Source organism: Euprymna scolopes, chromosome 35 (assembly GCF_053919585.1).
Source record: "Euprymna scolopes isolate OS-2025 chromosome 35, ASM5391958v1, whole genome shotgun sequence".
NCBI lineage: Eukaryota > Metazoa > Mollusca > Cephalopoda > Sepiida > Sepiolidae > Euprymna > Euprymna scolopes.
In genome coordinates this window covers 34,879,141-34,894,805 of record NC_136516.1, presented here as the reverse complement: position 1 = coordinate 34,894,805, position 15,665 = coordinate 34,879,141, and the positions used below count along the sequence as shown (strand labels likewise).

Below are 15,665 nucleotides of genomic sequence, written 5' to 3'. Positions count from 1 at the left end.
TGTGTATAGTACATAGGTGTTGCAGTCAACGTTATATAGGTATGTGTGTGTTATATTAAGCAAAGAAAATACATTGAGAGAAAAATAAAGAGATAGATAGATAGATAGATAGATAGATAGATAGATAGATAAGGGAAGGGAGTGGAAAAATATTGCATTAGGTTGGTGCAAAAATAATGTTTTTTTACTTGAAGTTGGACGTCAAAAAACGACATTATTTTTGCACCAACCTAATACTATGCTTCTAATTGCCAAAGAAAAAGAAACTATTCATTGATTGGCTGATAACTTAGTTGCTAATAATCACTTGGCACGTATTAAAAACATCAAATTTGAGTGTCGTCATATAGGATAGGAGGATTCATTTTAACATGTACAAAATCTTTATTGGATCGTCTTTATTAACATGAAAAAAAAAAAAAAATTTTTTTTTTTTTACAATGGAGTCACCACTTATCAAGGCCGAGAGGCCACTCGAGGATAAGGGTTAAATGTACAGTGGTCAATGGAACAATGACGTTGGTAAATTGGATTACTTAAGCGGAACAGCTCATCAAGAACTTGCTTACGTTGGACTTGAAGACGACCATATTATAGTCAGCCGGAAAGCAGGCAAATGGAAGAGTTCTACAGGCGTGCAGTTCTAAGAAAGAAGCTTTGTTCTTGGAATCTGTTTAGGTTTAGGCACAGATAAAGAGTGGGGGGAATTATTGATAGTGGTTTCAACTAGATGAGTGTTTTTCGTGAAAGTCAGGCCAGGAGGGACCATAGATTGGAGCTCAGACGAGCACTTGACATGAAAATAACGATAAAGCAGAGACAGGCTCGCAACGTCTCTTCTATGAGAAAGAGGTTGCAGGGAAGAGAAAAGAACATCTCCCACTAGGCTACGAAGTCTATTTTGAACTCTGATGAAAGAGAAGGGTTTTAGTAAAAGAGTAAGTCCATAAATGCCGTAAATATACGGCATAATCACGTTGACACACCGGTTCTCGCCAGATCATCGAAGTTAAGCAACGTTAAGCCTGGCTAGTACCAGATGGGTGACCATTTGGGAATTCTAGGCGCTGTATGTGCTCTCCGCTCATCTCTTCATTGTTTCCAGTCGTCCTATAGTCCTGTACCTCCACTTGCCACTGGTATGCAACAATGTTGACTAAGGAGAGGCGTGGTTTGAGACTGCGCAACTCTTGCCACACAAATTTCACACGCAAGTACCATTACAGTGGGTATCCATAGTCTGTCAAGACTGAAGGAAGCCACACCATAAGTCCATAAATATGGAGGAAAACAAAAGGTTAGAAAATGTCCCGTTAGCAAGAAGATTTTTCCAAAGTGGTTTTTCTATAAGAGGTCAAATCCTCTCCACCCTCTCCTACGCTGATGACATCGCTCTTGTTTATGAATGTATACATAAACTTCAGGTTTTTGTTAAGAATGCAAAGGAGGTGGGATTAGAAATAAACCTAAAGAAAGCAGAACGTACAGCTAAATCACAGTTTAACCTAAACATGACTATTCTCAGTAAACCCATCAAGCAGGTCACCCAATTCATTTATTTAGAGCATAAACTGACTTTCTCCAGTGATCGCGAGGCGACATTGAAACAAAGAATCGGGTTGGGTTGGGTGGAGTATCTTTCCAAAAACACAGCACCGTTTTAATATAAAAAAAAAAGGGTGCCGATAACTGTAAAGTAAAAGCTTATTTAATTTACGTCCTCACAGTAGTTTTATATGACCTTAATTGCATCAGATGGACTAAACAACTAGCCAATGATATTGAGGTGTTTCAAAATCACATAATGCGTTTCATTATAGAACATCGCCTGATCGAAAAAAAATATTCACATTCCCTCAACTACTTCCCTACCCTCTCTATTGATAAAATAAAAAAGTAAAACCCTTAAACTTTTTGGCCATGTCAAACGATCAACCAATGGCCTGTCAAAGTCATGCTTTGAGGGTATGTTAGAAGGCAAAAGAGGCAGAAGAAGGCCAAGGAGAAGGTGGAGAGAAAATGATTTTGATTGGACATCTCTCAACAGTTGGATGTCCATCAACCAACTTGCCCTGGATCGGAAGGAATGGTAAAAAATAAGTCACGTGGGTTTGTAATCCGCACAAAGCAGAAGATGCTACTCATAATGATGACAGCAAGGAAAGAGAGAGAGAGAGAGAGAGAGAGAGAGAGAGAGAGAGAGAGAGAGTTCATACATTGGTTTCTGATAAGCAGAACACAAAGTAAAAGACAACGCATTGTGAAGAACTTGAAGGACTCATAAACAACATTGTACTGAACTAAGTGGGTTGAACCGGCTTCCTCCAAAGGAGGAAGTTCCATGGGACTAAGAAATTCACAGTCGCATGTATATCCCCGTTAAGGAAGATGACGACGTTGGGTTTTTACAATTCTTGCAGGGAGGTATCAACGTCCTTCTACATACAGTGTCTGGAATTCCCAAATTAGTCACCCATCTGGTACTGACTAGGCCCAACGTTGCTTAACTTCAGTGATTCAACGGTCGTAACTTTATTGCCATTTTATTAGATGAGGTAATAGTTTTTCAGTTATTTACTGGATTTAGATGATGTGTGACTTTAGGAATTACAATTAACTAATAAAAAGGCAGAGGTAATGTTTGGGAATATTGGCTCATGACAGCAGAACAGATACTGCACGTGTCTCCACTACTAAATTAGGGAATGAGAGTAATGAATTGGGAGAATACTCTCATCATCAAAGAACATATACAACACTACCCCTCAAAGGCGGATGTAATGACTGGGAAGATGATCCCATCAGAACAGATATATATATATATATATATATATATATATATATATATATATATTGTTTCTAAATTATAATTATCCACTGACACATGTTTTGCCATCTATGACTCATCAGAGTGGTTGAATCTAGCGAGATTCAAAATAGGGACCTCATGGTAAGAAGCCTAAACTAACTCGCATTTAGGTAAAAATGCCCTTTCGTATAAATAATTGAATTCATGCAAAACGTATGGCAAAAACAAAAACAAATAAAATAACATCTATGTAAATGGCGATATACCCAAACAGTCGTGCGAGAAGGTGCAGTCGTAAGAGTTTAGGCTTCTTACCATGAAGTCTCTATTTCGAATCTCGCTAGATTCAGCCACTCTGATGAGTTGTAGACAACGAAACACATGTCAATGGATAATTATATATTAAAAACATTAATTTAATAACTCATAATGTTCCCAAAACTTTTGAAACACCCTGTATATGCCGCTCCCCATTTGGGGATACCAATTTGGTAAAAGGGAAAATTATTCCCAACTCGCATTTAGGTAAAAATGCACTTTCGTATAAATAATTGAATTCATGCAAAACGTATCGCAAAAACAAAAACAAATAAAATAACATCTATATCAGTCATTCCCATCGGTGGGGCGCATGCCCCACCGGTGGGGCATGGCAATATTTTGGCGGGGCATGGGCAGGACGTGCACCCTTGGGCTTACTATACCAAAGACTATAGGGCAATTTGAGAATGAGTTTTTTTTTTTCATTATTATTATTATAATTATTATTATTATTATTATTATTATTATTATTATTATTATTATAGTAGTAGTAGTAGTAGTAGTTCTGCTACTACTATTACTACTACTACTACTACTGCTGCTACTAATATCACAAAGGGGAGGCATCAGGATTTTAGAAATGCCTAGGTGGGGCATGGCCCAAAATAGGTTGGGAACCACTGATCTATATATATATTACATTTTTTTAACATTACAAACTTCAATTTCATATATAAACTCTCTACCACTATTGTATCTATATAAATATAAAACTCATTCATATAATTATAAAACTCTGTGAACCTTGCTTGCATGCTTGCATGCTTGCATCTTATCTTCGGACTATCGTCCTTTTTTTTAAAAGATGAAATCGCCCGGTCGTAAAAGACAAGATGCAAGCATGCAAGCAAGGTTCACAGAGTTTTATAGTTATATGAATACATTAGTACATCAATAGAAGTAATAGTATATAGTTCATACCTCAGACAGACAGGTACTAAATCTTTGTTAATAATAGAATTATTTTATGATAAAAACATGTTTGTTACATTCACAAAGTAAAAAGATTTGGTTGGTTGTTTTTGTTTTACGGCATATCAACCCTTTTCGGGCTATTTAATGCCGACAAAGTAAAAAGAAAGAATCATGAAAGCGAACAATGATGCACAATTTATGCAGGGAATAAACAATAGTTTGTTTTGTGATATCAAAAAGATTTATGTAAATTGGCAAATATCATAGAAGTATGTCACTCGTTATGGGTCAATATTAATGCCAGTCTTTGTAAAGAAAAGATAATGTTTATGTATTCAATTGTGTGAAATGGAAAAAACGACAGTTGTAGCAGTTTTAAATAAAAACTTAGTTTCTCTTGCAGAGAAATGACCCTGCTAACTGATTTGGTTACACACTGACCAGTCAGCTTACAGGGCGCATTAATTTCATCTGTGCCCTGAAAAAATTACTTCAGTCCCTTTGAGAATAACAGTCGGTCAGCAGAGATCCCTGGAAGCAACAATGAAAGACGTCCCCTTTTCTCTCTCCTGTCCCTGTCCACTTGGTGATCAAGTATCAACTGTGTGGGCTTGAAAATAACTGCTGACAGACTTTCAAGGGGCCAAAGACCTTTCTATTAATTTCTTCACTCGGACACTGTCCAACTTTATTCCACCTATACCAAACGATGTAAGTAATTGAATTAACTCTTTCATTGTTTTTCTTTTTGTTTTGTTTTTTACAAAGGAGTCACCATTTATCAAGGCTCGAAGGCCACTTGAGGATAAGAGTTGATAAATGTAAGGTTGCAGTGTAGTAAGCTTTAATGGGGTAAACTGGGTAAAATTTAGATTATATAAGGGGACGGTTCAACAAGAACTTGTTTACATTGGATTTGAAGGCTACCATATTGTAATCGGCCATGAAGCAGGCCAGTGGAACAGTGTTTCACAGGCGGGCAGTTCTAGGAAAGAAGCTTTCTTCATGAAATCTGCATTTAGATTTACATACTGATAGAGAGTGGAGGAAATTGTTGATAGTGGTTGTAGCTAGTCGAGTGTTTTTTTTGTGAAAGTTTGGCAAGGAGGAACTTTGGAAGGAAGAAGATTGGAGCTAAGATGAGCACTTGCCATGTTATAAAAAGCAGCGTTTTCCTTTCACGTAACGGTGTTTATTACTTACTAATCGATTTATATAAAAGTGACCTTGTCTGTCTGTCTGTGTGTGGAACGGCCTCTACCAAACTACTCCGTCAATTTTTGGTCTACACACTTGAAACTTAATATATAATGAATTTTGACTTGTGGAACAAATTCAATTTGGTTTTTAGCCGGTAAAAGTAGCTGCTAAGGGGTCAAAATTTAAAAAATGCAACTTGGCAGATGTAAATCAGCTAAACGTGTTATTTTTATGCATGCACAAATATACATTTATAGGTTCAACAACGTTATTTTTTAAGTTTTTATAAGCGTGTTTACTTAGATCAGATAGTAACGAATAAGGCTGGAGAGCTATATGTTTTGGTTTCGATTCTAACTGATGGCACTCAAGTCATATATTCATTTTTTTTTTTTTAACTTGTGAATTCACTATATATATTGAGTACAATATAATAATCAACAGAGAATTGACTCTATAATAATAAATATGAAATTTGCATGAATTAAAATATCATATTTAAGCGTATTGTATGACTGGGCAACACATGCTAGTAAAATGTAACACCCACTGATAAGATAAGGCCTTATATAACGACTATGCAGCACGGTTGGCAAGGCAAAGAAAATTATTTTAAGAAAATCTTTTTTTAGATAATGAATAAATGAATAATTAAATTTTCAAATAAAAAATAAATCAAATAAATTTTAAAACAACTTAAAAATTATTAGATAAATAATAAAAAAAAATTTAAATTTTAAAATAAATTTAAAATATTTTTAATTAAATAAATAAATAAATAAACAATATAAAATAATAAATAAATAAAATTCGTTTTCTTACATTTTTCCTGATATCAGTATCAGGTCGGTACAAAAGTTTTTGCCAATTTAAAATTCCACTTTGAAAATGAAAAACAATGCTTCTACACTATTGGGACGAAACTTCAGAAATCGCAAAACTGAATTTCACATGAAAACAATGGTATCTACATATTCCTCGTATTTTTAAGATGATTATATCCAAAAATTACGAAAATCGATAAGGCATAAAATTATTTATTAAAGAAAATAGAAAATAGAATTTGAAGAAAACGATCGTATTTGTTTATGTAAGACACAGGAGAGTTTAAAAGGGAGGTAATTTTCCATTTTGATTTATTTCATAAAAACAAGATGACCACAGTTTTTCACCTGCTAACACGATTAAAGTTTTTTGTTTTTTTTTAATAATTTAGTAATATTCAGGTAATTTCGACTGCATAATTTGGAAGCTAACATTGTAATTTATTAGAGTTGACAAAAAAATCAGTGGAGACCATTGTTTTTTTTTATCTGAAAGCACTACGAAACTTCGTTCTGATAGTGTAGAAGTGCCTAAAAAAACTGGTTTTGAAAAATTTTATTCATAATAATAACGACTTTTAATCTCTATGACTTGATTTCATCTGTCAACGAGATTATAAATGCCTCCATTGTAAAGTTCTTTAAGTTTCGATGTGAAACGTAAATCTTACCTATGTCCAATCTCCTCTCACGATGTTAACGTAAGGCCATCTAAATGGTTTTGTAATTCCTGAAATAAGTGATAATCTGAGGGAGCTAGGTCAGAAGAATATGTAGGATGGGGCAAGACTTCAAAACTAAATTCTCTTAGGAGATCTGTGTGAGGATGAGCATTATCATGATGGGAGATTACTCCACTTCTGTTGACTAAAGAAGATCGTTTTCGGATCAACATGGATAAGAATATTGTCGAAAAGATATGAAAATTGCTTTAATTATCTGAAAGAAAAAGTTACAAATTAATGATATGTTCAAGTAATAACAATATGCATAAAATAAATTACAATTATTTAAAATGACTCTTCTACAAATCGGCAAAAAAACTTATGCACCGACCTGGTATGAATGAATAATTCCATAAGACAAAAATAATTTAATGGAATTTTTATAGAATTTGAACCCCAACGATTTTAAAGAATTTGAAACCCAACAATTTTAAAACCTGAAGTTAAAAAAAAAAAGGTATTACTTATGGATGACTATTTATGCATAAATCTATAACATGCTGCTGCCTGCTAGTAAAAATAAGAAACATACAGTATCATATGCGGCAGGTAGAATGAGTCATTTGAAACAGAGCACGGACGCACATAGCAGCTGTATGATAGTCAGCGTAAGCAAATGACCGAGCCGTGTGCGAGGTGACGTCACAGCAAAGAAGAAGGAAAGAAAAAGATTATAAAACAAGAAAAAACGTGTAGCTTAGTTGCAATATATATTTTCATATCTTACTACCTAGTTCTACTCACCTACTGAGCACTATTGAAGCAAATACTGAAAATGAAAGACCAAAGAAAATACTATTTCAAACTTGAGTGTAACAGATCAACGAAAAGACTATACTAAATTTAAGCCTAACAAATAAAGAGGCGCTTTTACAGAATTGGGACGAGATTTTGTTATTGATAAATGAAGTTTTCAGATTTAAAAAAAAAAAAAATGGTTTCAGCTGATGTTTTTTGTCAATTCTAATAAGTTACAATGGTAGCTTCCAAATTATGCAGTCGAAATTACCTGAATATTACATAATTATCAAAAAACAACTTTAATCGTGTTAGCAGGTGCAAAAATTTCGGCCATCTTGTTTAAATCGAAGCGGAAATTTACCGTCTGTGTCTTACGATCGTTTTCATCAAATTCTATTTTTTAATTTTCTTTTAATAATTTTCTACCTTATGGATTTTCGTAATTTTTGGATATAATCATCTTAAAAATACGAGGCATACGTAGATACCATTGTTTTCATGTGAAATTCAGTATTATGATTTTCGAAATTTCGTCCCAATAGTGTAGAACTACTAATAAAGAAAATACTATTTTAAACGTTAACATGACAGATTAAAGAGAAGGTTATATTAAACTTAGGTGTTACTGAACCAAAGAAAATACTATTTCAAGCTTAAGCATGACAGATTAAAAGAGAATGTTATCTCAAAGTTAAATAAAACAAATCAAAGAAAATCGGGTAATATCCATTGAGAGCGTATGGTGGTTATATGAGAAAATAAAGCTGTGTACGCATTATAAATGTTTCTTTTCTGTTTCTTATGTTATACATTAGTACATTAGGGGTCATTTCGAGGTAAAAGTTTATTTACTGCACCCATCTGAACTTGAGAAAATCATGATTTAAATGTGCATGTCTCGTCTAAATAACTACCGATGAATATCTAATATGGCCGACCAAACGGGTGATCAAAAATCTGATCGAGCGTACCGGAAAACGAAATGAGACTAACGAAATGAGACTAACGAAATGAGACCAAATTGACAACTCGGAAATTCTAAAAGAAACAATTTAAACAAATTTTATTTTGTACTTATGTAGAATAAATGCAACAACAACAGCAACAACAAAAGAAAACATGGAAAATAATTATAATTAATTAATTAATTTTTTTTCAAATTTTTTTTTTTTTTTCAAATATTTTTTTACACTTTTTTTGGTTTTTCGATGTTTTTTTTTTATGTAGAATATATGCATGCGATGCAACGAAGGATTTCGCCGAATTTATTTGTTCCCACTCGCTCTCTCCACATAAATTCATCAAGATAGGAACTAAACAGATTCCCCGAAGTTCCGTATTGACGGCGCAGTTTACGTTTTGCCCGCATCCAAGTGTTTGGTCTCATTTCGTTTTCCGGTACGCTCGATCTGACTTTTTGATTACCCGTCTGGTCGGCCATATTAGATATTCATCGGTAGTTATTTAGACTAGACGTACACATTTAAATCATGATTTTCTCAAGTTCAGATGGGTGCAGTAAATAAATTTTTAACTCGAAATGACCTCTAATGTACTAATGTATAACATAAGACACAGAAAAGAAACATTCATAATGCGTACACAGCTTTATTTTCTCATATAACCACCATACGCGCTCAATGGATATTACCGAAAATCCCATGTCAGATTTAAGTGCAATGGAACCAAAGAAAATACTATTTCAAACGTGAACATGACAGACTAAAGAGAATGTTATATGAAACTTATATTTAACAGGCCAAAGAAAGTGCTATTTCAAACTTAAGTGTAACTGACCACTTTTCCCAAAATACTATTTCAAACTTAAATGTAACGGATCAAAGAAAATGCTATTTCAAAGATAATACAACTTAAACCTTCCAAAATCTTATTTCGGGAAATAGATAGACAGCGCACATTCTAAAGATGCTAGGGCGTATCTTAAGAGAGATACGTTTATTCAATCTGTACGTTTAACAATGTATGATATTTCAAACTGAAGTGTGACGGACCAACCGATTAACACTACTTATCAGTAAAACGGTAAGACGCATCTAAAAGAAGAAAAAAAAAAGAAAAGAAAAACGTAATTTTATCAGATAAACCCACAAAAGCAAAAATCTTTGCACAAGGCGTGAAATATATCTCAATAAAATTAGAATGTCGAGCGGGAAACCATTACTTAAATTGACAGTTTGAGATTTTGTACTTAATCTATGAATTACACTCAATTCCATTTTTATTTATTTATTTATTTATTTATTTATTTTTGCGTTTCGATTTGCATTTTTTTTTTTTAGGTGGATATGGGGGTGTGCCATTGTTATGGAAAACCGATTGTTTTCAGGAAAGGGGGGGGGGAATTTAAAAAAAGAAAAAGAAAAATACTTTCTTTTTTGTTTTCGATTTCTCTCATTCTTCATTGTTATCGTAAAACCAAATTGTTTTTTTTTTTTTTTATTAAAGAAGAGAAAATATATATATATATTTTTTATCTTACAGAAGTTCGATTTAAAAATCTATGTAATAATGCCAAATATGATGATTAAATCTCCAGATATATCAAGATAGGTATGTGTATATACTTATATATTTCTATGTAAAACTAATGAACGGGTCATTAAGAATTTTGCGATACATATTTTAGTCGACACAGTCAGTAATATCAATAACATAATTTTATTTCTTTCTATTTTTTTTTTTTTTTTTTTGTAAATTATAACATTTAGGCCGTGCATATATATATATATATATATATATATATATATATATATATATATTTATATATATATATATATTTATATATATATATATATTTATATATATATATATTTATTTATATATATATATTTATATATATATATATATATATTTATTTATATATATATATATTTATTTATATATATATATATATTTATTTATATATATATATATTTATTTATATATATATATATATATTTATATATATATATATTTATTTATATATATATATATTTATATATATATATATATTTATATATATATATATATATATTTATATATATATATATTAGGGTAGGTCGATTTTTCACTTTTTTCAGAATATTAAAAAATGGCACTTACCGAAAGTTGCGTCTGGACATATTAAGTACTCATGCAAAAAATTAGATGAAATGCTCGACCGGTTTTTTGCGTATTTTAAATCAAAGTTTTAGACAAAAATATACTGAAAATTCCTTGTTTTTCGCAAGGTTCGTCTTGAATATTTGTGTAAATACCAAAATGTTTCAGTATTTCAAATCAGAGGATGTCTTTTTATTTTATGAAAATGATATTAATTAAAAAAAAATATTAATAATCTTCAAATTGAAAAGATGCCCCCCCCCGCATTTTACTTTTATCTTTTAAAACACCAATTATCCAAACTGTGTGGCAACTCTAAGTAAGTTAAGTAATAAGTAGATGTTCTGCACTCTGTCAAGAGATGAAAGGGTATGCTTTGGAGCTCCATCCCAGATGTGGCAGCAGTACTCCCTCTTAGAACGTATGTGTTTTTTGTACAGGTAGAGGATTGCAGTGGCAAATACTTTCTGGAGTCGCTATGGATCTGATGTCGGTCTTTCATTTCCAGAAACAAACAAACAAGGAAAAGATCAAACTTTATTTGGGTGAGCTTAATATATTGTCAAACTGCTCCATATAAGAGCCCTTAGACAAAAATGCTGGTCTCAATTTCTGACTCAACACTTTGGCTGTGATGTGTTGATGTCTTGCTTCAAAACCATACACGGTCTGTGATGCCTCCGTTGTTAACTTGACTGCCCGTTCCACGCCCTGAGAATGTGAGGGCAAATCTGACAAGTCCAGCTTGTTCCCAGTAAATAAAGACTCTTGAAGTTCAGAATCAGAAAAATCTTCCGTCATTGGTGATTCAAAAATACCACATAAGTTCAAGTCTATTAATTGTGTCCAATGGGTCGCATTAAAATTGATATGTGGTATTCTTTTTAAGCGTTTCCTGGTTGACTCCCCACTCCTGAAAGAATATAAAAATTAATTGAATATTAAAAAAAATCTGATGTGTACTGCTTTAATAATTATGGTGAAATTAGATGAAATCTTTAAAACTGTTTGTATAAATTGGAATAAATAATTGAGTTGTTGAAATAAATAAATATTTACTTACCTAATGGCCAAAATTCGTTTTATAGCTTCTTCTCTTACTTCAACTTCCTCAGATTTGACCATCGAATATAGAAGGTTTTCAGGCAGTAAACAAAATGCATTACCTTGTATGTTTTTTAATGTGATCTGTTGGATTTCCTGCGGCTGCTCCTTAATCCTCTGGATCATATTAAAAATGTGCATTTGCTGATTGTGGAGTTTATTATTTTTTTTAATTTCAAACCAACAAATGGCATAAACATTTACAATGAAATTTATTAGCTTCTGGAGTTTTGTTGTGAGCCTTTGTGGGTATGCACCACGAGTCCATAAACACATGAGCCTTATGGCCAAAGTTAGCCATCTTGCCTGGTTTAAAGGACCAATTTTCCATGAAGCATATCTAGAGTCAACTTTACCTCTAGAAATACCTACTGTATATTCATACAATAGTCTCTGGTCACAACTCAGGTCAGTCATTTCATCAATTTTCAAAATTAAATCTAGAGGATTTCTAATTTTGGAAAATGATGTTTGGGGTAAATCATGGCAATCATTTGAGCATAATTTCCCCAGGGGTCCGCTAAATGTAGTAGGGCCTTTTGCGCAACCATCCATGTTTTTAAAAAGAGCCCTGAAAGGTAATTCATTATGGTGCAAAGAGCAACCAATTGTATGAAGATTTTTTTTTAGCTTTTTTTCTAAAATTGCCACCATTCCACCTTCACAACCTGTGTTTGCATTCGTGTTATCAACAAGGATAGCCTTGATGGTGTTTTCACTGTTGAATTCATGCAAAACATCCATCACTTTCTCTGCATGAATATCACCTGTTGCAGCATTGTTTGGAAGAACTCTGTGTGTCAAATATTGACTTTCATGTCCTGTCTCTTTTGTAAATGTTAAATGACGTTCTGGTGCCTTGGCTTTTTTCATAATTTTCTGTCCATTTTCCTTTACAGTTTCCTTATACAGTAATGTCTCCTTATCCATTCTCCCATCAACTCCAATGCATATTAAATTTTCAACACTTTCATTATGTTTTTCTTGTGCAGTTGTTTTTACTTTAGTTTTTGCCCTGTCAATTTTACATTTATCAATAAAGATGTTATTTATGTCAATATTGGGCACAAGAAGGTGCATAGCCTGCAAATCCAAGAGAAAAGCATTGGCAAGGCTGGCTCCAAGATTAGAAGATACGCCACCCCTGACTAACTCAAGAGCATATCTGGGAAATTTAACAAGGCTATAAGGTCCTTTTAGATGACTTTTTGACTGCAAATATTCTTCTTCTGGATCTTCACTTTGAGAAGATGAGTAAGAGGGAGAGGAGACATTACTCTGGAGATGTGAAGTCGAAGGTGTGGGTGATAAATATGTATTTTTTATTAATCCCTTTCGTTCCTTTTTACTTTTTTTTATAGCACTTTTATCAACTGGACCAAGCTGAAAAGTACCTTTCGGCCCTATTTTGTTTCTCTGATCCTTGAGGTATTTACGGTCCTCAACTGGAACCTGAAAAATCAGATTTTACTTATATCAAAATACATCTAAACAGATTAATATAAAAATTAGTTTGCATGAAAAATAAAAGGGGAAAATGGTTTATATATTTAAATAATCTTAAAATATGGAAATTGGTTTTGAGATGAGATTATCTCATAAAGGCATTGTAAGAAAAATAAAAAAATAACTTACCTTCTTTTGAAGAGGACAGGTGCAAATAATGTGTTCAATCTGGCAATTTTCTTTATTGCATTTTACATGATAGTCGTCACAACTAAAAACTGGCAGTTTGCAAGAACAGGACGAAATATCAAATAGTGAATCCAGTTTTTCCACCCAGAATTTCTTTTGGGAAGCAGGAAGAGCTCTCCTATTTATTTGCTTGGCCTTCTCGAAACATAGAATAGTCACCTTTTTTAAAATAGTCATTTCACTTAAAAGAGGTAAACATGGGTTAACCGCTTTCCAAATATCTATGATTTCTTTTGTTATTAATTTGGAAATAGCAAAATTTGAAAGGTGAGGGTAAGTATTTCGTAAATAATAACTATATTGTATTATTTGTCGATAAACTGGAGGTTCCGTTTTATTTAACGGTGAAGGTAGACCAGAAAATTTCATTACATTTTTACTACGAGTTGACATTGTAGATTTTCGGAACATTTTGAATAAAATATCTGAAAATAAATAAATAAATAAAATCAGAAATTAAATTACACAAATAATTTTTAAATAAATTTGATTTTAAAATTTGGTGCTTTTGCGCTTATGTTACCGTGCTATTTTTAAAATTGTATTTTCAAGTTAAAATCGAGTTTTAGGATATCTTCTTTTAGTCAATGTCAAATTTCTTTTCAACTTTCCCTCAAACTTTAAAATTACCACTTTATAGACAGCCTCCCCCAGCAAAAATTGTCCGTTTGGAGGTGCGAGGGGGAATCGTTGTGGGGGCCGCATGTAAACAGAGAATTTTTGCTTGGAGGGAATCTATAAATGTAGTCATTTTAAAGGATTTTTCGAGGGTGGAAACATTCTGCACATTTATCAAAATACTTGCCTGTGACAGAAAAAAATTGTTTTCATGATATGAAGACGTAACTAGATGACCAGAAAGTGGGTACCCATTGTACGTTACATTTATATAGGAAAGTTATATCCCAGTTTTTAAAAAGTAATTTCTTCATATCATGAAAACTACTTATCTGCCCAAAATTTAAATGTGATATTCGTTTTCAGCACCCCCGAAAACCGAAAAAAGTTGTCATTTTAAAGTTTTTGGGGGAGTTGGAAAGAAAGTTGATAATGACCCTTTTCTTTTTTTTTTTTTAAATTAAATTATTAGGTGTAAGTGCAGAATAGTTGCAAAACTATTTCCATGTTTAAATGGCTTTCTAAATAATAATGTTATTATTTCAGCACAGTAACATAAGTGCATAAGTACACAAAAACACTTAATAAATTTGAGAAAATTTGAAATAAATACTCTTGTTGACTTACCTTAAAGAGAAATATGAAGTTCAGCTCGCTCGTTGTTTTTTTTTTTTTTCAGGAATAAACACTATCTTTTTGAAATAGAAACGAATCAGAATAATTATATATGTTGTTGTTTTTTATATTTAAGCCTATTTTAGAGAAAAATTTAAGCGATATTTAAACAGAAAATAGGTCAGAGATAATTCAAGAGTTTATTTAAAAAACGTAAACACGAAAACACGTGCGTCGTAATTTCAACCGGTGAATCTTTATAAATTACCCAATAAATAAAACTTACATATATATATAGATATTTCTATAAACAATACAATATTAGAACATTTTTATTGTTTTTGTTTTTTATATTTTCGTTTAATCTCTAAAAACACGAAATAATAAATTTTTAAATATTTATTATTATAATGTATTGTATTGCTTGCTATGTTAACACTCGGGTTTTATTTAAGCGGTACATAGTGGCATTGTCACCGACGCCATGATAAAAATTGGAATTTATTTGGTCTTTAAGTTGGAATTCGCAACAAAATACAAAATTTTACAGAAAAATATTTCTTGTGGTAACTTTTAACATTATTTTGCAACTTTCTACCAATACCATTATGTACGGTTCCAAAATCGACCTACCCTAATATATATATTTATATATATATATATATTTATATATATATATATATATATATTTATATATATATATATATTTATATATTTATATATATATATATTTATATATATATTTATATATATATATATATATATATTTATATATATATATATATATATATTTATATATATATATATATATATATATCATAGTGGTTTTACGAATACAAAATTTAAATATTGCAATTAGGAAGGGAAGACTTTTATGATGGTATTTATTTGCTCCCCCACTGAGCAAATTAGGCACAAGGCCGTTTTTAATGTGAGGTAAAAACCAGCTCCCCTAAAAGGGGTCACTCTGGTTACCAAAAATAATAATTGTCCCAG

The 15,665-nt window shown here is 31.9% G+C and overlaps 1 protein-coding gene and 1 pseudogene across 1 annotated transcript; one reads left to right on the top strand and one right to left on the bottom strand.

Annotated features, from left to right (window-relative positions):
- Positions 1-959: 959 nt before the first annotated feature.
- Positions 960-1,076, top strand: LOC145259994 (5S ribosomal RNA; annotated as a pseudogene).
- Positions 1,077-11,160: 10,084 nt separating this feature from the next.
- LOC145259808 (uncharacterized) lies at positions 11,161-15,278 on the bottom strand. The gene is made up of 4 exons (XM_080117600.1): positions 14,682-15,278; positions 13,377-13,861; positions 11,701-13,193; positions 11,161-11,550 (listed from the first exon to the last, which is right to left on the bottom strand). Exons 2-4 carry the CDS (start codon positions 13,845-13,847, stop codon positions 11,175-11,177), a joined length of 2,340 nt encoding a protein of 779 aa, XP_079973726.1. The 5' UTR covers positions 13,848-13,861; positions 14,682-15,278; the 3' UTR covers positions 11,161-11,174.
- Between the last annotated feature and the right edge of the window lie 387 nt (positions 15,279-15,665).